At 43.7% G+C, this 24,482-nt stretch overlaps 1 protein-coding gene across 1 annotated transcript; it reads left to right on the top strand.

Annotated features, from left to right (window-relative positions):
* Positions 1–267: 267 nt before the first annotated feature.
* On the top strand, positions 268–24,448 carry LOC115531233 (sulfotransferase family cytosolic 2B member 1-like). Its single transcript, XM_030340368.1, has 8 exons — positions 268–1,694; positions 2,991–4,032; positions 19,202–19,349; positions 22,411–22,622; positions 22,986–23,112; positions 23,269–23,360; positions 23,694–23,874; positions 23,983–24,448. The coding sequence occupies exons 3-8, from the start codon at positions 19,211–19,213 to the stop codon at positions 24,090–24,092; spliced, it is 861 nt and encodes a 286-aa protein (XP_030196228.1). The 5' UTR covers positions 268–1,694; positions 2,991–4,032; positions 19,202–19,210; the 3' UTR covers positions 24,093–24,448.
* The last annotated feature ends 34 nt before the right edge of the window (positions 24,449–24,482 follow it).

Genomic DNA, 24,482 nt, shown 5'->3' with positions numbered 1-24,482 from the left:
AGCTTCGAAAGTTGACTGCATACTTCATCTCTGGCCTTACTATAAAATATTGATTTACAATGTGCAATTTTTCCCTGATAAATTAAATTCAACGAACAAAACCTGCAGCTGTCGTTGACGGACATTTTCGTGCAGACGCGCAAGGTGTTTGGTTTGTGTACAACCTGCGCGTGATTCCCGGCGCATGACATACGTCACAACCAAACGTTAGCGATTGGTTATGGCAGATCCAGAGTGGCACTGGGCAGATCCAATCATTTTAAACTTCAACAGACACCCGCCTTCAAGTGAGTTAACGTTTTGATTGATTAGGTCCAGACTCTCTGTACAAATGAAATGAAATTAAGTGAAGTACGAGAGTCTGGTAGAACCAGGCTAGCAGTTGTTAACCCTTTAGACAGAAACTCAACGGTGGAGCATTTTCAATCTGGTGGGTGGTTTCACTTTTTTGCGTTTTTATGCCCCGAAAGCGCCGTCGCCGTCTAAACGAAAAGGCACATCTGCTAAAATATTTTCTTAGACAATATAAGTATAACCTTGTTTGCTCTTTCTTTGTGGGTTTATCTCACAAAGGACTAGCAATTATTATTTGCTAGTCTATCCGTCCCTAGGGCACTCATCAGTTTGGCGAACAGGCCTTGGTGTTTGCATTAAGTCCCGTTTCTTCCCCTGCAGTCTGGAACATCTTGCAGACACATCCGAAGCTTGAGGACCTGATCCCTATTCATTTATTCACACATGTTGTAAAGGATTCGTAGGCATATCAAAATGGAATTTGTGCTTGCTTCACCATCAAGACCTTTCTCCAGCTTGTTAAACATATGATTCTGAGACCTTCTATAAAATGTGTTAAACTTCTGTAAAAGTCATTCTGAATATGGCCAACATCAAGCTAAAGACCAATCAATATAAATCAGTGCCACTAGCATGTAGCGTAGCAGAACTGCACCTCTGTATATGGGCAGTCACTCATCTGGTCCATAATGGTCCGATGCTCTCTTCAGTAGAGCTTTCTAGAGCAGAATAGCCGAGTGCAGGACACCAGTTTATTCTGGGGGAATTTACAGAGCTTTTTCTAGCAGAAGGTGTGACCTTGGACAATGGGCCAAATCGATTGTGAAAATATGCATCTGTGTCTATGATGCCCAGCCCACGCCATACACCAGTACCATCGCCACGTCCTGGCCAAAGGCTGATAACAACCAAGCGGAGGGTAACCCAGCCCCCCTCCTGTACTGAGAGTAATCCTGAATAGTACTGAGACAAAAAAGGGTTCAGCCGTAGACACATTCACATAATCTGCTGTACCCAAGGTTGCCTACGTGAAAACATGGCGCCTTTTGCATCCATTAAGAGAGTAACCAAAGGGCAAACCGTTTCAGGGCCGGATACTGCGATACCATAGACACGCCCAGGTAAGTACACAGAACACCACTAGATATGTCAGACAAAAAAAAAAAAAAGATTCCTTGATGGAAAAGGTGTCTATTAATTGCTGGTGTGTACTTGTGTAACTTTTACCCTTTAAATGAGGGGTATTTGATGTCTTCGGCCATTGCAGATTCACATAAACTTTTTTCTTCACTAATCTTAGTGGTTTTCGTTTCGGCTCTTGGTTCGATCACGTGAAGAGCTGGCTGGCTGCTAGAGAACAACAGCACATCATGTACATCTCCTATGAAGAGATGATCCTGGTAAGAAGACTACAAATACAGCTAAAAAAAACCCTCTTTACATCATGTGCACTATAACAATTTAGATCAATCTTAAAACTTAAAGGCACCCAGTGCAACTTTATGTAAACATTCAATGAAAAATAAACATTCAATTTCTAGTCTTTTTTACACGTAGTAAGTTTCAATGACTCCATACCATTACATATCGACATTCAAGGAGCAAAGATGAGACGTCGTTGTGTGGTGAGAACTGATAGAAAATCGTAAACAACAACAATCGCCGGTGGGGAGAAGCCATTTTTCCATTGACTGGAAGCCTGCTTTATTTATTGTAGGTTACAAAAAATAAAGAAAATGGCGGCATTGTTGTTGTTATCGATTTTCTATCAGTTCTCACCACACAACGACGTCACATCTTTGCTGCTTGAATGTCGGTATGTAATGGTATGGAGTTATTGAAACTTACTACGTGTAAAAAAGACTAGAAATTGAATGTTTATTTTTAAGCCTCGAAAGTTGCACTGGGTGCCTTTTAAAGTGGTTCTATATCATACTAAGAAAATGAATAGTCATGATGCTTTTAACCCATCCTTCTATGTAGAACCTCTAGGGGCAATTGCTTTGTCGCTAGTTTAGCGACTTTTTAGAGTTTAACACGGTTTTAAATTTAAGAAGTCACGTGACGTCTAATGCCGCGTTTCCACTGCAGGGTGCGGAACGGATCGGTTCCCAAAGGTGCGGTAGGGAGGGGGCGGTATAGCCCAGCTCAGTTCAGAGGTCGCGTTTCCACCGTCGACAGTACCCTTTAAGGTAGGCGGAATGTCGATCGCCGCGGCAGCTACGTAAACATCGTAAACAACGTCTTCCTCCCCAAGAATGCAGACGAACGTCTCCACCTCCTTGTTCGCCCAAGCAAGCGTTTTACGCGACATGTTAATTGTAAAGAATAATACCTCGAGGCTACTGTTTGTTTGTTTCTATCCCCACGTCGCCCGGAAGTGATGATTCTGTCGACCAATCAACGGAGGGGGTGTGTAGCTAGAATTTCCCGGGACCCTTTCAGGCGTCTCGTCTCGTTTTCAGTAGGCTACCCCAACGGAGGAGTACTGAAAACGAGGCCAAAACGGGTACAGCAGGCTCTGGTACAGCTAAGTCCGGGTCACGCCCACTTTTGGCGGTGGAAACTCAACCCGTACCGCACCTCCGACAGAACCGTTACGCACCCTGCAGTGGAAACGCGGTATTAGGCTCCATTGCTGTGTCATATGTACTTGTGGTTTAACCCGCAGCTGCGTTTTACCTTGATCTCAATAGGGGATTATCACGCTTCCTGGTTCCGGTGGCGGGATTTGTCTTCGTTGTGCATGAAAACTTCCGGCGCACTTCCACCATGGCTGAAACAAAGGCTAGATGTCACTGCTCTGTTCCACTTTGTACATCTAACAAACAACACCAACCCTACTTAAGTTTTCATGGATTCCCGACTGAAATGAGTCTAAGGAAGAAGTGGATTCAAGCGGTTCGCCGGGATGAAGGGCCAAACTTTAAAATAAAACAAGGTAGCACGTTTGTTTGTAGCCGGCACTAGTGAATCAGACTACAAACGCTACAGCTAGCAACCAACCGGGGTCACACCAAGCGACTGAAAATCGTGTCTGTACCCTCCCGTTTCCAGTGGAACAACTGGGGACTGCCAAGAAGGGGGTCTTTTTATAAAAGAGCATCAACTCGCTTAGGCCAAGACGTTCACCCATCCCTTCCTCTGGAGCAACCGCTGCCCTGTGAATAAGAGCCGATGGAGGAGATCGCAGCTTCGGTGGTGATGACAGAACATGATTTCGGTTCTGCTCCTAAACCAGGTTTGTCAGTGTTTGTTAGTGTTCTGAAATATTGGCCTACTATTACCCCATACTGTTCTTAAACCCACTTGGTTATACCGTGGGCCAACTACCGTTACCTGCTCCTTGGCTCCCTCCCCTGCTCCTTGGCTCCCTCCCCATCTGGATGAGTAAACAGCAAGTCAAGAACACCATGCCAAGCAAATTTGTGCAGTACAGTCCAGATGTTCGGGTAATCATCGACTGCACCGAGGTGACGTCGATGATTACCCGAACATCATCTTACAAGAACACAACAACCTTTAAGGCCTTGATTGGGATTGCCCCTTGTAGTGCTGTGACTTTTGTGTCAAGTCTCTTCACCGGCTCCATCTCCGACCCAGAGCTGACTGAACGAAGTGGACTGCTGGATTTACTGGAGCCAGGAGACGGCTGCATGGCAGACAAGGGTTTCACCATCGAGAAGCCACTAGCTGATCGTGGGGCAACGCTGATTATACCACCCTTCAAGATGACAGGTAGGCATGAAAGGAATTGTTGCATATTCTCGAAGAAAGTTGTCCAATCCCGGGTTGCTTTAACTCACTTCATTTATTATAAAGTCGTCGGCATGTTTCGGTATGGTAACTGAAGCTATACGGAGGGAATTGTTTCTAACGCGAGTGAGAGGAAAATACCGTGATCTACTTCAAGCCCCCCGGGCTAAGGCCCGGGTGGCTTGCTGCGCCGTCTACCTATTGAACTCTGGCCTGTTCACTCGACGTCCTCCGTACAGGACGTCAAGTGGGTGTGGCCTATGAAGTGGGCGTTGCCTAGTGGGCGTGGCCGGGGTGACGTTATGGCTTCGGCTTCTTCACTTAATTAAAGGTGAAGAGGGAGAAGCCTTCAATAACATCATGCTCCCCTTGTGGCTATGTGAGGGTAACGCAGCTTATATGTTTGGTCCTGCATCATTGGGTCTATGTGTGGGTGGCTTAGATTCTTAAAATACGTAACAGTCCCTCCTTGGTCATCTTAGATGACCATACAATAATATTTTAAATCATAAACACCATTTACCACACCGAAAACATAGTCAAAGTAGGATCAATCATCAACACCATCAACCGTCGCGGAAAGACCTCTTGAAGAGAGGGGAAAAACCACTACGCGTCCCCATAATACTGAGACGGCATTCACGTTGTGGGTCTTATTGGAAATACAGGTCATTATTTAACAATACAACAATGAACACAAATCTTCTTAACATACAATCACATGGCCAAACAGCACACAAACAAAACTATCCATAGAAATCCTGAGCTAATACTTTTTGGTCATGTGCTACAAGGTCATACAATTTTCATCATGTGCAAAAGTAAAGTAAAAATTGGTAGTCATAATACAATTTTAAAAAATTCAAGATTATTGATAGCCTAGCATGGATTCGGGTGGTTCAGGTGATCTTCGTGCATTGGTTCGCTGTTACATGTGGGTGGTTTGGGCATGGATTCTGTCGCCGTCGGGCCTGTAGTTCATGAACCCAAGACTCGTCCCTCCTTGTCAAGGGCTCAACTCAGAGAGGTTACTCCTACATCATGGGAGCCTCCAAACAGGTTCTCCGTCGTCGTCGTGTCAGCAACAGGTGGCCTGTAAACAACCGTCTCAAAGATCAACAGTACCATTATCAATGCAGCGATTCAGAAATAACGGGTTGCACTCGCAACCAAGCAATACTACCAAATAATAAACATAGTCTGGTATGGTTGTTTTAAAATGTGTTATTCAAGTAAATCCGGGATATTGATTATCTTAAATACAGTCGATTCTACTAGAATAGCATAGGTGTTGACTATTCTACATATTGCAGCTGGATAGGGTCGGGCCCCTCAGGTAATGTAAGCCTGAATGGCACTTGGCACTTCTGTAGCGCCCACTGCTGTGGTGATCAGCAGATGCAGTAGCCCTCGTGCGCAGGGAATACAACGGCAGCCGGTGACAATTAACACGGTCTCTGCATTTATTCCCGCGACGGGCACTTACTGGATTCTGCCTTTCCACCTCCCAGACATATTCTCCATCCATCCTGTGAAAGGGTCATTAATGCCGGAGTTCTCTGCCAATTCTAACCTGAGGGATTGTAATCATACCAGTGCCCTGGCCACCAACCCATCCGGTGCGATTCAAATCCTGCTGTTATTTGATCTCCTCATGTGACTGTTAGTCCTTGCTCGGCGGTGGTAGTTTGTAGGCTCCGGGTGTGTCTGCATCTGGTTCTGGAACTTTTTGCTTCTATTGCAGAAATACAAACTCATGTACAGCAGTTAGTTGTTCAAAAACATATTTCCATGAATTCTAATTTTAATTGTTTTACAGTATCTACTTTGGTTTAATTTCACACTACATCCCTCCTTGCGCATTGCTTCAGCCATGTGCATTGAATGACAACCAAAGATAACAACACCGTAGTTCAACCAAGTTGCTATAACCAAAAAGATGTAAAAGGGAATTAACAATGTTAAAATTTGCATGTTCAATATCACTTCTGTGTTAACCGTATTTCATAATAACAGTTACCTTCATCATACTACCCGATTGTCCTACACTAACTATGCATATTGGATGACCTAATCTTCATTTATTCTACCTATTGCTCGCATTTGATGTTGTCCACACTTTGATTCACTCCTATGTACATCGCATACCACATCAAACGTGAATACGCCTTATTCTCTGCACAATATCCTATGGCGCCACTTTCTGCATACCACATCAAACGTGAATATGTCTTAGCAAAGTGAAGTAAAGTAAAACTCAGTTTTATCTTTACTTATTTTATAGCTACACATGTCCCGGACACGTTCATTACTATTTCCAAAACAGTTTTTTTAGCTACGCAGGTCCCAGACCTAACTATACCATTACATGAACAGTATTTATTATTATAATTATCTAGTTTTTTGTTGGTCAACATCAAATCGATACATTAATTCAACCTTCTGACTTACTGACCCACCCGATTTCTCCCCGTATGAGCCCGCGAATGACAACTCTCCCGGGGCCTCCCCATGAGCCCCACCGCCACCACTCCCCGTGTGAGCCCGCGATTGTACTCTCCCGGAGCCTCCCATTGAGCTCCACCGTTACCACCTCAGAACTCTGCAGGAACGATTAGTCGATTAACGCGTGGCTCGGAGGCTCGGAGTGCAACAATCCTACGTCTTGACACCTGGTGCAGTCGACGTGTGGCTCGGGGGCTCCCAGGAAGTGTCACAATCCTACGTCTGACACCTGGTGAATCTTGAGCTAGGTCAATCAAAACCGTCTAAACTAGGTAGAATAAAGAGTCATCCAAACTTACAACAATTATGCACATCTTGGTATTAAATATATGGTGATATTCTATAAACAAAACAAAAACTGAACCTAAAAGAAAAATTCAGAAGTTATCGGTTGAAACAAATGTTATTGTAATTGAACTACAGCAGTTGAGCTAACTCCCGCCTTGTGCACCGGTTAAAACAATGTGCATCATTTATTAATTAAACATATTATTTTAGCAGTTGAACCCTGTGTCTATTTGAACCATCCTGGTTCTCTAATATCATTGTGCATGACACAACCCGTGTCTATTGCACTCCTGTTTTGATACACAAAACGCATGAAAACAGACAGAAGGGCCCAGCAACCTTGAAAAACATAATGTCTGAGTGTTAGGCATTCGTTACTGCATATACTGCTATTTCCTGAAGAGAGAGAGAGAGAATATTAAGATCAATGCACACAAACACAGGTTGCAAAGGCTAAATTTACATCCTGGTTTCAACACATGGCTAGGTGTGAGGGTGGGAGGCCTCTCTATTGTTAGTTAAATCGAAGCCCCCGTCCCACCGTTCCCGATCTTCTTTAAGCAATATGAATAAGGAAGGGTAGGGGAAGAGAATGTTTGCAGGGACAAAGGGTGGGGAGGGGGGGATCCGACGACTGGACCTGTGGACAGGGGGATGGGGGGTCTGACTACTGGACCTGTGAAGACTGGGACAAAGGGAGTGGGGGGGTTTCACGATAGGATCTTCTAGAGGGAAGGGGGGGGGGGGGGGGGGGTGGAGGGGAGAGAGGGGGGGGGGGGGAGAAGAGAGAGAGAGGGGGGAAGGAGAGAGGGAGAGAGAGAGAGGGTGGGGGGGGAAGAGGAGGGAGAGAGAGGGGGGGGGGGGGGGGGGGCTCCCCGCTGCTCTTGGTCTCTGCAAGACCCAAGATGGCGGACGTCTGGACAAAGGAAACCCACGTCACGAAGACGCGCTGTCTCTTTAACACCCCGTGGTTACACTCTACGGCTGCGTTGTATACTAATCAAAATTGCACATTAGATTTGAAATGAACCGGGAGGAATCAATCCAATTTGAACTCCTTGGCCAAGCCTCCGTTTTAATATGCAACTAAGCTAGATTAACGTTAAAAACCTGACCTTTCCTCACCCCACCGTAAAGAGTTTGGAAGTTTGTGGCCGGTAATAAATAAACCTTATAGTGGCCCGGCTTAACTTCGGCGCTTTCACTATTTACCTTAGATGGTCTCGGCCTAACTTCGAGACATTCATCAATTACCTTATGATTACCTTATCTCGGCTTAACTTCGAGACATTCATCATATAAATCAAAAAAACACAGGTACTACGTCTCCCACGTGGTACAGACAGACACAGAGACAGAGACAGACAGACATAACACACCGGGGGTCCCTTTGTGCAGGCTACCATTGCCTTATCAAACAGCCAGGAGCGCCCAGGTAAACAAAGGGATGGGGGGATGGGGGGATGGGGGGGTCTTCACAGTTCCTTGCAACCGTTGATCTACACGTGTTGTTATGCTAGGCCTCTGCAGCAGCACAATCGGACGGTGGCTAAAACAAGCTTACACCTAAGTGTTCTTATAACCAATCCTATTTCAGATTTAATCTTTAAAACAATGATTTATACTTACCTCAGACGTGTGTGGCCTGTTGAAGTTGTTTTAGCGTCGCGCCCCCCGGGATTTTCGGGACTTTCTTCCAAACGTCGCGGGTCACCAAATTGTTGCATATTCTCGAAGAAAGTTGTCCAATCCCGGGTTGCTTTAACTCACTTCATTTATTATAAAGTCGTCGGCATGTTTCGGTATGGTAACTGAAGCTATACGGAGGGAATTGTTTCTAACGCGAGTGAGAGGAAAATACCGTGATCTACTTCAAGCCCCCCGGGCTAAGGCCCGGGTGGCTTGCTGCGCCGTCTACCTATTGAACTCTGGCCTGTTCACTCGACGTCCTCCGTACAGGACGTCAAGTGGGTGTGGCCTATGAAGTGGGCGTTGCCTAGTGGGCGTGGCCGGGGTGACGTTATGGCTTCGGCTTCTTCACTTAATTAAAGGTGAAGAGGGAGAAGCCTTCAATAACATCATGCTCCCCTTGTGGCTATGTGAGGGTAACGCAGCTTATATGTTTGGTCCTGCATCATTGGGTCTATGTGTGGGTGGCTTAGATTCTTAAAATACGTAACAGAATGAACATTTCAAATTAAAACTTTGACCCAAATGTGACCATTAAGATATGTAGACAAATGTTTAAGATGGACTGAAGCACTCACAATAATATTACTAATTAATTTATCTTTAACCACTGCGCAGTTCACTGAAGAGGATGCTCTGAAAACACAAGCAATCTCTCGACTTCGAATCCTCATAGAAAGAGCAATAGGCAGTCAAGGAATAACGTATCTGGGAACGCACTGTCCTCTCACCTTGTCTGCGACAGTCAATCAGCTGTGGACCGTCTGCTGTGTGATGACCAACTTCCAGGGACCACTTGATTTAAAAGGCTACATCCCTGTTGAATAGTGTTTCTACTCAAACATGTACCTATAAATATAATATGTAAATATTAAAACGAGAGGCACTGAACATTTGGAGTGGTCCTGTTGCATATTCTCGAAAATGTCCAATCCCGGGTTGCTTTAACTCACTTCATTTATTATAAAGTCGTCGGCATGTTTCGGTATGGTAAATGGAGACTACGGAAGGAATTGTATCTAACACGAGTGAGAGGAAAATACCGTGATCTACTTCAAGCCCCCGGGCCTAAGCCCGGGGGCTCTCTGCGCCGTCTACCTATTGAACTCTTCTATGGGCCACGGGCAGAGGCCCGTGACCCTTCGCGGGTGTCGCTGAAAATCTCTGGCTGTTCACTCGACGTCCTCCGTACAGGACGTCAAGTGGGTGTGGCCTATGCAGTGGGCGTGGCCTAGTGGGCGTGGCCGGGGTGACGTTATGGCTTCGGCTTCTTCACTTAATTAAAGGTGAAGAGGGAGCAGCCTTCAATAACGTCATGCTCCCCTTGTGGCTATGTGAGGGTAACGCAGCTTATATGTTTGGTCCTACTTCCTAGTGGACAAGTGAGGGAAGCTTAGATTCTTAAAATACGTAACAATCCCTCCTTGGTCATCTCAGATGACCATACAATAATATTTTAGATCATAAACACCATTTACCACACCGAAAAACATATCCAAAGTAGGATCAATCATCGACACCATCAACCGTTGTGGGAAGAACTCTTGAAGAGAGGGAAAAAACCACTACGCGCTCATAATACTGAGACGGCATTCACCTTGTGGGTCTCATTGGAAATACAGGTCATTATTTAACAATACAACAATGAACATAAATCTTGTTATCATACAATCACATGGCCAAACAGCACACAAACAAAACTATCCATAGAAATCCTGAGCTAATACTTTTGGTTATGTGCAACAAGGTCATAAAATATTCAACAAGTGCAAAAGTAACGTAAAAATTGGTGGTCATAATGCAATTTTAAAATTTCAAAATGATTGATAGGCTAGCATGGATTTGGGGGGTTCAGGTGATCTTCGTGTATTGGTGCGCCGGTTCATGTGGGTGGTTTGGGCATGGATTTGGGGGGTTCAGGTGATCTTCGTGTATTGGTGCGCCGGTTCATGTGGGTGGTTTTGGGCGATGTTATTATCGTAGTCATTGTTTTTTCTGTCGCCGTCGGGCCTGTAATTCATGAACCCAAGACTCGTCCCTCCTTGTCAAGGGCTCAACTCAGAGAGGTTACTCCTACATCATGGGAGCCTCCAAACAGGTTCTCCGTCGTCGTCGTGTCAGTAACAGGTGGCCTGTAAAACAACCGTCTCAAGGAAGATCAACAGTACCATTATCAATGCAGCGATTCAGAAATAACGGGTTGTACTCGCAACCAAACAATACTATATAATAACAAACACAACTCGTCTTGGTGGTTCAATAATTAATTATTCAAGTAAATCCAGGATATTGATTATCTTAGACACAGGTGCTACAAATGGTGGCATTTTATTCTATATATTGTAACTGGATAGGGTCGGGCCCCTAAGGTGATGTATCGTTTACTTTCATCGGATCATATCTGATCCCCATGTAAGCCTGAATGGCACTTGGCACTTCTGTAGCGCCCACTGCTGTGGTGATCAGCAGATGCAGTAGCCCTCGTGCGCAGGGAATACAACGGCAGCCGGTGACAATTAACACGGTCTCTGCATTTATTCCCGCGACGGGCACTTACTGGATCGTGCCTTTCCACCTCCCAAACATATTCTCCATCCATGCTGTGAAAGGGTCATTAATGCCGGAGTTCTCTGCCAATTCTAACCTGAGGGATTGTAATTATGCCGGCGCCCTGGTTACCAACCCATCCGGAGCGTTATTTGATTTCCTCATGTGACTGTTAGTCCTTGCTCGGCGGTGGTAGTTTGTAGGCTCCGGGTGTGTGTGCATCTGGTTCTGGAACTTTTGTTTCTATTGCAGAAATACAAACTCATGTACAGCAGTTAGTTGTTCAAAAACATATTTCCATGAATTCTAATTTTAATTGTTTTACAGTATCTACTTTGATTGAATTGCACACTACATCCCTCCTTGCGCATGCTTCAGCCATGCGCATTGAATGACAACGAAAGCTAACAACACCGTAGTGCAACCAAGTTCCTATAACCAAAAAGATGTAAAAGGGAAATAACAATGTTAAAATGTGCATGTTCAATATCACTTCTGTGTTAACCGTATCTCATAATAACAGTTACCTTCATCATACTACCTGATTGTCCTACACTAACTATGTATATTGGATGACCTAATCTTCATTTATTCTACCTATTGCTCGCATTTGATGTTGTCCACACTTTGATTCACTCCTATGTACATTGCATACCACATCAAACGTGAATACGCCTTATTCTCTGCACAACATCCTATTGCGCCACTTTCTGCATACCACATCAAACGTGAATATGTCTTAGCAAAGTGAAGTAAAGTAAAACCCAGTTTTATCTTTACTTATTTTATAGCTATACATGTCCCGGACACGTTCATTACTATTTCCAAAACAGTTTTTTTAGCTACGCAGGTCCCAGACCTAACTATACCATTACATGAACAGTATTTATTATTATAATTATCTAGTTTTTTGTTGGTCAACATCAAATCGATACATTAATTCAACCTTCTGACTTACTGACCTACCCGATTTCTCCCCGTGTGAGCCCGCGAATGACAACTCTCCCGGGGCCTCCCCATGAGCCCCACCGTTACCACCTCAGAACACTGCAGGAACGATTAGTCGATTAACGTGTGGCCCGGAGGCTCCCAGGAAGTGCCACAATCCTACGGCTGACACCCGGTGAATCTTGAGCTAGGTCAATCAAAACCGTCTAAACTAGGTAGAATAAAGAGTCATCCAAACCTACAACAATTATGCACATCTGGGTATTAAATATATGTTGATATTCTACAAACAAAACAAAAACTGAACCTAAAAGAAAAATTCAGAAGTCATCGGATGAAACAAATGTTATTGTAATTGAACTACAGCAGTTGAGCTAACTCCCGCCTTGGGCACCGATTAAAACCCTGAATGTCGGGCATCCATCACTGCTTGGGTTGCAAAGGCCTGAAGAGGAAGAACAAATTTAGTACAAATGTGAACATTTACAGATCATTTAAACTATTAATGTTGGTGAATCAAAAAACATTGATTACAACCTACACAAACATTTGCGTGTTTTGCCGATATCAACTAGGGAGTGGCTCACTGTATTTCAGCACCCAGACACACAGACCCTCAAATATACAAACACTTAGGCCCCGTCCACACGAAGCCGAAACGGGCGAAACCGTTACGGATTCGATCTATCCGGTTTCGAAGTATCTCCGTAAAGACGAAGCCAAGCGAAACCGGATAGATCTGTAGAAACGCTGTAGTAAACATTCCAGGCCCATAAGGGGCGCTGCTTCTGGTACACAAATCCAGAAGAAGAAGATGCGAGCATGCGCATAAAGGCTGCCCCCCGAACCGCTAACAACACAAACAAACAGCTCTTCTACGATGGCGAACTAGATTCTTCATAAATAATGGCTTAGCAACCAAACAAGGGACATGATATGCTGCAGAACGATTACAAGCTTGTAGTCCGCCATCATCTTTTTTGTTGTGATTTCTGAGACTCCGCGGGCTTAAGAGCCATTGGCTAGGAGGTCGAGGGGTGGGGCGATGACGTCATGGTTTGCGGTTTCAGTCGGTTTCAGGCGTCCACACGAAACCAAAACGAAACCGGATAGATTTGAAACCACCTCCGAGGGTGGTTTCAGAAGTTTGCGGTTTCGGTCAGCGGATTCGCCGGCTTCGTGTGGACGGAAGGCCGAACCGTACAAGACCTTTGCGGTTTCGCCATGAAATCGGCTTCGTGTGGACGGGGCCTTAACTAAATGTACATCCTGGTTCCAACACATGGCTAGGTGTGAGGGTGGGAGGGGGCAAGGGGAAGAAAGAACAATAAGACAAGAACCTCAACCCAACCAACAACAGCGAGGCCACTTGCATCTCTATTGTTAGTTAAATCGAAGCCCCCGTCCCACCGTTCCCGATCTTCTTTAAGCAATATGAATGAGGAAGGGTAGGGGAAGAGAATGTTTGCAGGGACAAAGGGTGGGGAGGGGGGGATCCGACGACTGGACCTGTGGACAAAGGGATGGAACAATGAGGCCTCGCTTTTGATGCGCAGAGGTATGGCAAGCCGAGTGTGCCACAATTCGACTTCAATTAAACGCGTTCTGAAACGCCAGCACGCGTGCCCAGAACGCGTTTTGGTTTTCCAGAACGCGTTCCGGCGTTTCAGCGCGCGCGCCCAAAACGCGTTCCGGCGTTTCAGCGCGCACGCCCAGCGTTTCAGCGCGCGCGCCCAGAACGCGTTCTGGCATTTCAGCGCGCGCGCCAAGAACGCGTTCCGGCATTTCTGCGCGCGCGCTCAGAACGCATATTAGCATATTAACAGCACGCGTGCTGTTAATATGCTAATTCGCTCCTCCCCTCAATTTTCTCAGCCAATAGATTTGAGCCGTTTTCACCTAATCATATGCTAGGGCAAACACACAGACAACATCAGTCGAGACCATAGCTCTTCTTTCGCGAATCTTTTCTGTTGTGTCGTTCTTAAAGTCGAAAGATGTTAAGATGTTTCAAATTAGGTGGTTAATGTGGAGGTGGTGAACACTACAAGTACATACACTTTGACTATACACTATCTAAGCTACTTGACCGAACATTGTGTATGGTAAGTGCCGTGGCAACTATGATAACATAATTAAAAAATACTTTTATTTATAGCGTATCGTTCAGGGGCGTTGCTAGACCTAGAGTTTTACTGGGGCACAGGCCCCCAACTGCCAACATTTTTTTTTTTACGTGTGCACAATATGAAATAGATTGATACAGAAGGTTATGTACGAGCTTCAAAATCATTGTCACTGTCATACTGTAGGCTATATTAAAGCACTGGTAAAGGTAAAGACGCAAAGATGGATTCATGAGTACCGTACAATTATATTTATTTAAACACATACACATCTCAAAGATTTACAAATAAGGTAACTGACAAATAAACAAAAAGTCTCTTTATGACCTTCACCTCTTTATCAGGAGAAGTCTACACATCTATATTTATTTAGAAGCTGTGTGGAAACAGCATAATTTTGCCAGAACGACATGTACTAAAAAGGCAAGAAACAAGGTTTAAAACTAATAGAATTTCTGACTTAAGGTGAGGTGGCTCATTGCCACCAATCAACCTGGAAAATGTTATAGAACCATCAAAGCTCGTAAATTAAACTAAATAAGTCCATACACTACTGCATAGAGCCTTTTTAAATGATAATTCTTTCACTATTAAGCTGTATCGCCGCGCCTTCATGGTGGCAAAGCGGTCAATAACGTGGCTTTGACTCACTTTGCATAGTTGCTCCTTTTCAATGGACAAAAGAGAAAGTTGGTGAAGCCTTCCTTGCCCCATGGTGGACCTAAGCCAGGTGTGGAGCCTTCTCGACACACTGAAAGATCGCTCACAACTACAACTGTTTACAGGAATTGTGAGTGCAATGATCTGAATTATCTGTGTCAGTGTTGGGAACATTGTTGGATCCAGTATGTTAAAAACACCCTGTATATCCATAATTTCCTTTTTTGTGTTAAGGAAGTTTTTGTCCACTAAAACTTCAAGTTTTGAATACAGACAATTTTTCATTCATTATTAATTTTCCGCGTGTGTGCGTGCACGCATGGTGTGTGTGTGTGTGTGTGTGTGTGTGTGTGTGTGTGTGTGTGTGTGTGTGTGTGTGTGTGTGTGTGTGTGTGTGTGTGTGTGTGTGTGTGTGTGTGTGCTATAAAACTACAGGCTACAGACGCTCAGTATTGAAAAACTGGTGCTAATTATATGGGCAACATTCTTTAACAGCAATCAAGTTGTCATTGTTTGTGTCAAACAAGTTGTGAATTTGTTGTAACGTTAAAAAAGGAGATGACTTACTCTGGGCTGTTTCCAGCTCCCGTGGTTTCCAACGAAACATGATCAACAAAAAAACAAGGAATTGAAAGCTACTTACAATATGCCTAGGTTACATTAATTTCCCCTGATGGCAGCAATGTTCCACTTTCAGCTGGAATTCACGGTACATCAAAACCACACGTCTTCTTTCGATTTCAGTTCCCTTTATTTATTCACACAGTTCAGCAGCGGCATTTATTCAGAATCAGAGCCCAAATTAAAGCTGCATTTAGGGCGACTATCACTACCCAGCAGAAAAATAGATGCACTATAAATGGTTTTGTATAGCAGTCACGAACATGAGCATAGTTGTGGAAATGCTGGTGTTAGAAAACAAAGTTGACGGGAATTAAAGTGCTGCACATCGACTGTACAAATGTAGATTATTCATCACAAGAATTTTAATTCAGAAATCGAATAGGCTAATTAACTCTGAATTGTGAGATAAAATTCAGCATTCTGATAATAAAGTCAGAATACTTGGATAAAATCCGAATTCTGATAATTAAATCCAGCATTAAAGGTTCATTTAAGAAGGTTCTCCCCAGTCATTTGTCGCCTGGTCGCAGTGTCGAGTTTTTTTTTTTAAAGTAGTTCACTAGTCATAGCGTGCAAATAAATTGCAGTGTCAGAATTCTGAGAATTTTGTCAGCATTCAGATTTCTCAGAATTCTCTTATGCTGCAAATTAAAGCGCTACTACTAGCAAACTAGTTTCAGCGTGACTGGAGAGAACTTCCTTAAATTAACCTTTAATGCTAGATTTGCATCAACGCTATTGTGTGAATTAGTATGGTTCTCTTTCATGGAAGCCGGAAGTGGGAGATTCCTTATTTTTTTTACCATTATTGTTTTATTAACAAATTTCTCCTACAGGGGATTGATAAAGTTCTATCTAGACTATTGAACAGAAAGAAACACTTGGTCATACTTTACACACTTTACCACTGAAACATTCAGAAGAGTCACGTGGACGAATCCGTAAATAACTGATTTTTTTCATTGGTTGTTGCGTTAAATCTTACCCAGATACAGTAGGGGTATTTTCTGATTGGCTTTTATGTAGCCCCTTTCGTTTTTTGATTGGCTGGTAAGAGGCAGGCTCGACTGAAGACTCCAGAGGCAGCAGGAGATGCACTTGATGAATCCTGCCGATTCCATAGCGAGAGCGGCGCTTCTGCAGATGAATTTAATAATGATCAATGGAATTTTACTGGGGCACTGGAGACTTTTACTGGGGCACGTGCCCCAGTAAAAAGGGGCTGACGACGCCTCTGGTATCGTTTATTACATTTATTTATTACAGCATTACATGAGTCAGCTTATTCGTCTTCTGAGTCCAATAAAAACAATAAAAGAGTTCAGAAGTTAGAGTTAAAATTCCATTAGAAGTAAATAAGTCCGTCTGAAGTATTAACATGCAGTTGCAGGTTTTAGCCTGTACGTGGTAGTAGCCTATAAGACAAGGTATAATTCACTTCATCAGTTGGAATGAGACAGATAGAAAAAACTATATATATATATATATATATGTATATATAATATAGGGAGGTGAGGAGATAGATACTACTACAACTGATACTATTGGTAACCAACTGGTAGGTATTGGTACCCAACAGACCAAGCCCTTTAGGAAGACTTCCATCCTGCTCCTGTCACATTACATAAATAGTTGGTGTATAGCCTATATAAATGCAGAAAATATTGCAGCCAAAATTGCCCCCAAAATATTCACAACATTTACCATTTAACCATCCCTTTTCACATTAAACTGGCCTCTACTCTTGATACATTTGTAACTCACCTACAAACTCACTCATAGCCTTTAATTTAGTGAAACGTTTTGGTCACCTTTTTCCTATTTCTTTTTCAGTGTCTACACCTCAGGTCATGGTGAGGAATATATTAATCATATATTTATATTAGTTAGTTAGTATGTTATTACTATATTGTTATTAAGTGAACATTAGTCCATGTGTTACAAGCAAACAGCAGAAATCAAATGCCGGGAGGAGGGAGAAGCCTGTCTGGGCAGGCTCTATACACTGCGGTCCCGGTCCAACCAGCACCTGCCGACAATCTCCTGATTAGGAGTGAGAGAAACTGATTCGCGAAAGAAGAGCTCTGGTCTCGACTGATGTTGTCTGTGTGTTTGCCCTAGCATATGATTGGGTGAAAACGGCTCAAATCTATTGGCTGAGAAAATTGAGGGGAGGAGCGCATTAGCATATTAACAGCACGCGTGCTGTTAATATGCTAATATGCGTTCTGAGCGCGCGCGCAGAAATGCCGGAACGCGTTCTTGGTGCGCGCGCTGAAATGCCAGAACGCGTTCTGGGCGCGCGCGCTGAAACGCTGGGCGCGCGCGCTGAAACGCCGGAACGCGTTCTGGGCACGCGTGCTGGCGTTTCAGAACGCGTTTAATTGAAGTCGAATTGTGGCACACTCGGCTTGCCATACGCGTGCTGGCGTTTCAGAACGCGTTTAATTGAAGTCGAATTGTGGCACACTCGGCTTGCCATACAGAGGTGTTCGATGCGGGGCTGCAGTGCAGAGAAATATACGCAAGTCGTCCTCCACCTGCAGCCTTGATCTGTATTTGTTTTTAATCAGGGTCAGTGCGGAAGGGGATTAAGACTTCCATAGCTTTAGTGGAGATCTGGGGGAACTCGCTCTCCACAGACAATGCAGGAACGCATTCAAAATCATATTTCCGACGTTTTTTGCGGGGTCCTGTCTCCTCCCTTAATGCTGACTCCTGTTGACTTGGGACAAGGAAACGATGCATTTTAAAACTACTACACGCAAGAACAATTATCGATATCAATAGAGCTGCATACAAATGAGTATTTTTTTCTTTGTGTGTCGCGTGTAGCGCAACCCATAGCCGCGGGAACGTATTCTCAGCAGGGGGTGCTGGAAAAAAAAAACTCAGCCTGGACTAGACTCGCAACTCGCTACATTGATAAAAAAAAGATATATAGCAGCGCAGCTCAATTACACTGCATGCGCGCACAGTCGAAAATCGATCTTTGTGTTCACACCATGGTTCACATCCAGCTGCCCACAGAAAGTTTAGCACACCACCGCTCCCCTCACACTTTTTCATATAACTTTTTTTCAGCACTAGGTCATATGAGCATTAAATAAATGCTGCGTCTCAAAATGCCTTGGACAGCAGCGAGGATGACTCGCTTTGCCACGGGCCGAAACAGTGCGGAGCGACCACAGCCAGAGCGAACACAGCGGGGCAGAGGAGTGTCAGGAATAGTCTTTGGTGTACACATCAGTAGGCCTACGGCCTATTTGCACTAGTGGCAATGCAGTGTTTTATTCTATGCCTTTTTATTTTCGTATATTATTTCAATGAATACAATTTATTTATTTATAAAAATAAGATCTGGTCTTTAAATCTTTTTTCCAACTATAGGTCGTCTTACAAAGAGGTTTGTGTTTATATACCAATACGGTACAGCGGGCGCTCACATGACGTTAAGCATTTCCTGGTGCATAATGTGACGCTTCAGAACCTAAAATCCCGTTTCTCCCCGTTCACACGACAACACATAAACGGCGTTTTCAGAAATCTCCACTTTGGCCGGAGTTTTTAGAAATAATCGTTTTCTGTGATAAGACAGGGCCTCAGACAGCACCCCTACTTCCCGCGGTACTGGCGCCTCCCCTTTGCCTCTTTGGCGCCCCCATGGGAGGCGCGCCTCACCTATTCAAAACCGCTGCGCATAGACTAAAGTCTGAATGCTTCAATGAAATCTTGCTTTTCAACTACCATTCCTATCCATGCAGGTTGCAGCTATGGCAGAAGAGGAGCTGTATATCGTGTACAAGGGTGTGTATTTGGTCAAACTGACCCATACCCCAGAGAGCCTGAAATACTACGAGGAGTTCTCTTTCCGTCCAGATGACATTCTGATTGTTACTTATCCCAAGTCAGGTAAGAGCATTCCTGGATACCCAATGGAAGTAAATGGCGGACGATTGATGCATCAAATAGTGAAAAGTAGTTTTGATAAATTAGTTTTTATGTAGTATGCAGGTGGGAAGGTTTAATAATTAGTATGTATAAATTGTTATGCATGTATATTACGTGGTGGTCGTTTTCATCATGTTTAACATTCAAAAGCAAATGTTAACAGTTCAATAACCAACACAACACAATCAAACATGGCCGATAGCAAGAAAAAACTAGAACTGCAAGCAGTTATGCAGGGGTCCAAGAAGTGTGCATTTCGCCGGCACAACGCGACAAGAAATGTGCATTTTGCCGGCACAACGCGAAGCAAGTATTCAAAACGCTACCGTGAACAACATGTGGATATAAAGGTTTTGACTGTGGGAGCTTCGGTGTGGGAGTTATAGCCTAAAACGCGTTTTCAGAACATTCCATGGCCAAATAGGAGATAGACATTGTCGTCGTTTTTTGGCGCCGCCTTGTGGCGAAATTTTCCAAAGAGAATTATCCTTTGCCAAATAACTCCCGCCCACATTAATAATTCTTGGCCATATTTTCTATATAGGCTCGGGATTGCCCCTTGATGGTTTCCCTTGAGTTTGAAGAACATTCCTTTGGCCAATTAGAAGATATACAAATTCCTCGTTTATTCCGCCCCCTTGTGGCGAAAATTTCCGAATTTTTTATCGAACGCCATTAAGTGGAGCATCGACATGTGTGAAAAATTTGGACTTGATCCGATGTCTAATTTTGGTATTTTTTGGATTTTTGATATTCCACGTCTAATTTAGCTTATAAACAAATATTCAAAACGCTACAGTTTCGTCGTCGAAGGTCGGATCAAAAAGTATTTGAGTATTTCTTTTCGTGTGCGTCTGAAGATGTCGTGTGCAAAGTTTGGTGTTGATTGGTCGAGAAATGTGGGAGGAGTAGGGAAAAAACAGTTTTGCGGTTTTCGCGATTTTGCGAAAAAAAATTCTAGACGCAAATGGGCGTGGCCTATGCCAAAAGATGCAGCAGACTCCAGTGAATATGTGCGTACAAGTTTTTGACTGTGGGAGGTTCGGTGTGGGAGTTATAGCCCCAAACGCGTATTCCTTGGTATAGCGCCACCTAGTGGCCGGCGTGTCTGGATTTTGTCGTCTGCGTAGTGTTCACGGACCTGGATCTAGTGATGCAATTGGCGCGTGTGCACCATTTACTGTTTGGGCTGTGGTACCACTTCTAGATGGGAAGTATAACTAGAACTGCAAGCAGTTATGCAGGGGTCCAAGAAGTGTGCATTTCGCCGGCACAACGCGACAAGAAATGTGCGTTTCGCCGGCACAACGCGAAGCAAGTATTCAAAACGCTACCGTGAACAACATGTGGATATAAAGGTTTTGACTGTGGGAGCTTCGGTGTGGGAGTTATAGCCTGAAACGCGTTTTCAGAACATTCCATTGGCCAAATAGGAGATAGACAATGTCATCGGTTTTTTGCACCCCCTTGTGGCGAATTTTTCCGATTTTTTTATCGAACGCCATTAAGTGGAGCATCGACATGTCTCAAAAAATAGGACTTGATCCGATGTCTAATTTTGGATTTCTTTGGATTTTTGATATTCCACGTCTAATTTAGCTTATAAACAAATATTCAAAACGCTACCGTTTCGTAATCGAAGGTCGGATCAAAAAGTGTTTGAGTTTTTCTTTTCGTGTGCGTCTGAAGATGTCGTGTGCAAAGTTTGGTGTTGATTGGTCGAGAAATGTGGGAGGAGTATGGAAAAAACACTTTTGCGGTTTTCGCGATTTTGCGAAAAAAAATTCTAGACGCAAATGGGCGTGGCCTATGCCAAAAGATGCAGCAGACTCCAGTGAATAAGTGGGTACAAGTTTTTGACTGTGGGAGGTTCGGTGTGGGAGTTATAGCCCCAAACGCGTCTTTCCTTGGTATAGCGCCACCTAGTGGCCGGCGTGTCTGGGTTTGGTCGTCTGCGTAGTATTCACGGACCTGGATCTAGTGATGCAATTGGCGCGTGTGCACCATTTACTGTTTGGGCTGTGGTACCACTTCTAGATGGGAAGTATAATAATAATAATCCTTACAAAAACAATAGGGATCCAACCTGTTGGCTTGGACCCCTAATAATAATAATCCTTACAAAAACAATAGGGATCCAACCTGTTGGCTTGGACCCCTAAATATCAAATTTAGTTTCATAGCCCATTTTCCTCCTTCCTGTTGTTCAGTTCCAGCTGCTCTGAGCGTAGTCTCCACGAAAAGGCTTTTGCATTTCAAATACAAAATATATAAGCCTTGTTAGGCCTCTGCATGCGATCTGTTTTCGTGGAGTCCGCGTTGCCCGGGCCGCGGTGCCCGTGGTTCCCTGGCCATTCATTCGTTCACGGGGCATGGCGGGAGTCGCGGGAGACGCGGGAGTGATCGCGGTGCCCAAGGTCAAGGTGCCGGGCCGCATGGTGCCAACCTTTTCTTCCTCAACTCTTCTCTCTCTCTCTCTCTCTCTCTCTCTCTCTCTCTCTCTCTCTCTCTCTCTCTCTCTCTCTCTCTCTCTCTCTCTCTCTCTCTCTCTCTCTCTCTCTCTCTCTCTCTCTCTCTCTCTCTCTCTCTCTCTCTCTCTCTCTCTCTCTCTCTCTCTCTCTCTCTCTCTCTCTCTCTCTCTTTGGAAGTTGAATTGCATGTCATGAATATTCATTCATATTTTTTGCACCAAAACTGACTCAAGAGGCATTCATTGATATTAGTGACCAACGCAAAATCAATGAAAAATGATGCACTGACAACTTTAAGCAAAATAACACGAATGTGAGTGGGGTTGTTAGTTTATTTGTATTTTTTTTATTGGGGGGGGCGCCAGAGGATCAGGGCAAGGTCAGGGGGGCGTTTGCTCAAAAAAGGTTGACAACCACTGGTATAAGCCAATACATCACAACCAAGTGATTGGTTGGCAAATAAAAGCACATGAATCAAATAAGACAACTGCAACAGGAAACACACAACAGCATCACAAACCCCACAATAACAACCTGCGTGATTCTTTCAGGGACAACATGGATGCAGGAGATAGTACCTCTGATCCTGAGCCAGGGAGACCCAGTAGTGGTGGACACTGTGCCCAACTGGGACCGGGTCCCCTGGTTGCACAATAACAAGGCCCTTCACCTTAACCTGGACCAGAGACCGTCCCCACGCGTCTTCATTACTCACTTCCAGTACAACATGATGTCAACAGGCTTCCTCAAGGTCCAACCCAGGGTACGCTTTGCTTAGCTTGGAGCCATACAGATTCATTATGGAAATAGCAAGGGGTATCTGTACTTTTACTCAAGGAAGCTGTGTATTCTGCCCGCCTCTGTAAATGTCCCTTAAAACTGCTATATAAAATTGTAAACTATTTGTATGCTCAATCTTTAAAATTTAGTCATTGAGCAGATTTTCTTGCCTGCTAGGTGAATTAGGATGAGCAACAATCAAAATGTTATTGCTGAGGTAAAGCCACGTGTGTGTGTGTGTGTGTGTGTGTGTGTGTGTGTGTGCGTACATGCGTGTGTGTGTGTGTGTGTGTGTGTGTGTGTGTGGGTGTGTGTGTGTGTGTTTGTGTTTTTCTTTTTTATTTAGGTAATTTATGTGATGAGGAACCCGAGAGATGTATTCACTTCTTGCTCTCACTTTAGTAGGATGGCCTCCTTCTTGGTTAGTCCAGGAACACAGACTGAATTTCTCAACAAATTTCTTGATGGAAAAGGTATACAGTATATGGATTGCTTGTGTATAGCGTTTGTTCACTTTTACCCTTTGTGTTTGTTTTCACTGCTTGGCCTAATATTTAATCCAGAGACAGGTATTCGGTCATCTTTGGCCATTGCACATTCACATAAACTTTTTTCATCTCTAACCTTAGTGATTTTTGGCTCTTGGTTCGATCACGTGAAGGGCTGGCTGTCTGCCACAGAACAGCACATCATGTACATCTCCTATGAAGAGATGATCCTGGTAGGAAGACTACAAATACAGCTAAAAAAAAAACCTGCATCATGTACACTATAACAATCTAGATCAATCTTAAAACTTAAAATGGTTCTATATCATACTAAGAAAATGAATAGTCATGACGCTTTTAACCCATCACTCTATGTAGAACCTCTAAGGTTTAGTTTTTTGAACCCCAGAAGGGTGAGATATCAAAGGTCTGTATCGAACCTACATAGGCTGGGAGTGGCAAAAATAAACCAGAATGATGCAAAGAGTGACGATGCTAATGATTATTTAGGATGATGATGATAATGGATACTCTAGTAACTGTGCTTTGGTAACCTGTTGCTGTAGGACCTGGAGGCCTCTGTGACACGGATGGCTCAGTTCTTGGACACACCTCTGGATTCTGAGATGATAAGGAAGATTACCGATCGATGTGTGTTTAAGAATATGAAAAAGAACAAAATGTCGAACTACTCCCTGGTCCCCAATACAATTATGGACCAGAATGTGTCAGAGTTCCTTAGGAAAGGTAAGGGATTACTAAGAACAGAATCCCACATTTAACAGTATGGTGAATCATATCATTAGTCCTATGTATATGACTTCTTCATCATTCATCTTATCTTTTTTTTTTCAGGTATTGCTGGAGACTGGAAGGATCATCTAACTGTAGCAGAGGCGGAACACTTTGATGCATTTTACCAAAAGAAAATGCAGGATGTAAAATACAATTTTTTTTGGGATTAGAAAATATAATTATTGTGTTTTCTATCATGGCCTGGGGCAAAGTAGCCAACCAATTGTTAAAGTGCTGTTACTAATGGCCATGATTCATCATGATTTAGAACCACAATCAGAGTCTGAAATTTATATTTCTAATGTTATTTTGTCTCGTTAACTTAGTATGAGCAGGTGTAACGTAACATGTGTAACAAAGCAGCTTAATAACGATAAGGGATAAATTCAGTTTTTTCTCTCTAAGAAATGTGTTAATTTGCTGAGACTAGCTCAGAGAAGATTTGAATGACTTGCCTTCATGAATACAGACTGGGATTTCATTCAAATCCCTTCAAATTCGTGAAATAAATTATATCTCACCTATATTAATGTGTCTGTTCCTGGTTGTGGGTGAGGGAA

Source organism: Gadus morhua, chromosome 18 (assembly GCF_902167405.1).
Source record: "Gadus morhua chromosome 18, gadMor3.0, whole genome shotgun sequence".
NCBI lineage: Eukaryota > Metazoa > Chordata > Actinopteri > Gadiformes > Gadidae > Gadus > Gadus morhua.
This window is presented reverse-complemented; position numbering and strand designations above follow the sequence as displayed.

Coding starts and splice junctions, on each gene's coding strand:
- LOC115531233 (XM_030340368.1), top strand. CDS start 19,211: ATGGCAGAAGAGGAGCTGTATATCGTGTACAAGGGTGTGTATTTGGTC. Junction 23,361..23,693: donor CCTATGAAGAGATGATCCTG/GTAGGAAGACTA, acceptor CTGTTGCTGTAG/GACCTGGAGGCCTCTGTGAC. Junction 23,875..23,982: donor GTCAGAGTTCCTTAGGAAAG/GTAAGGGATTAC, acceptor TTTTTTTTTCAG/GTATTGCTGGAGACTGGAAG.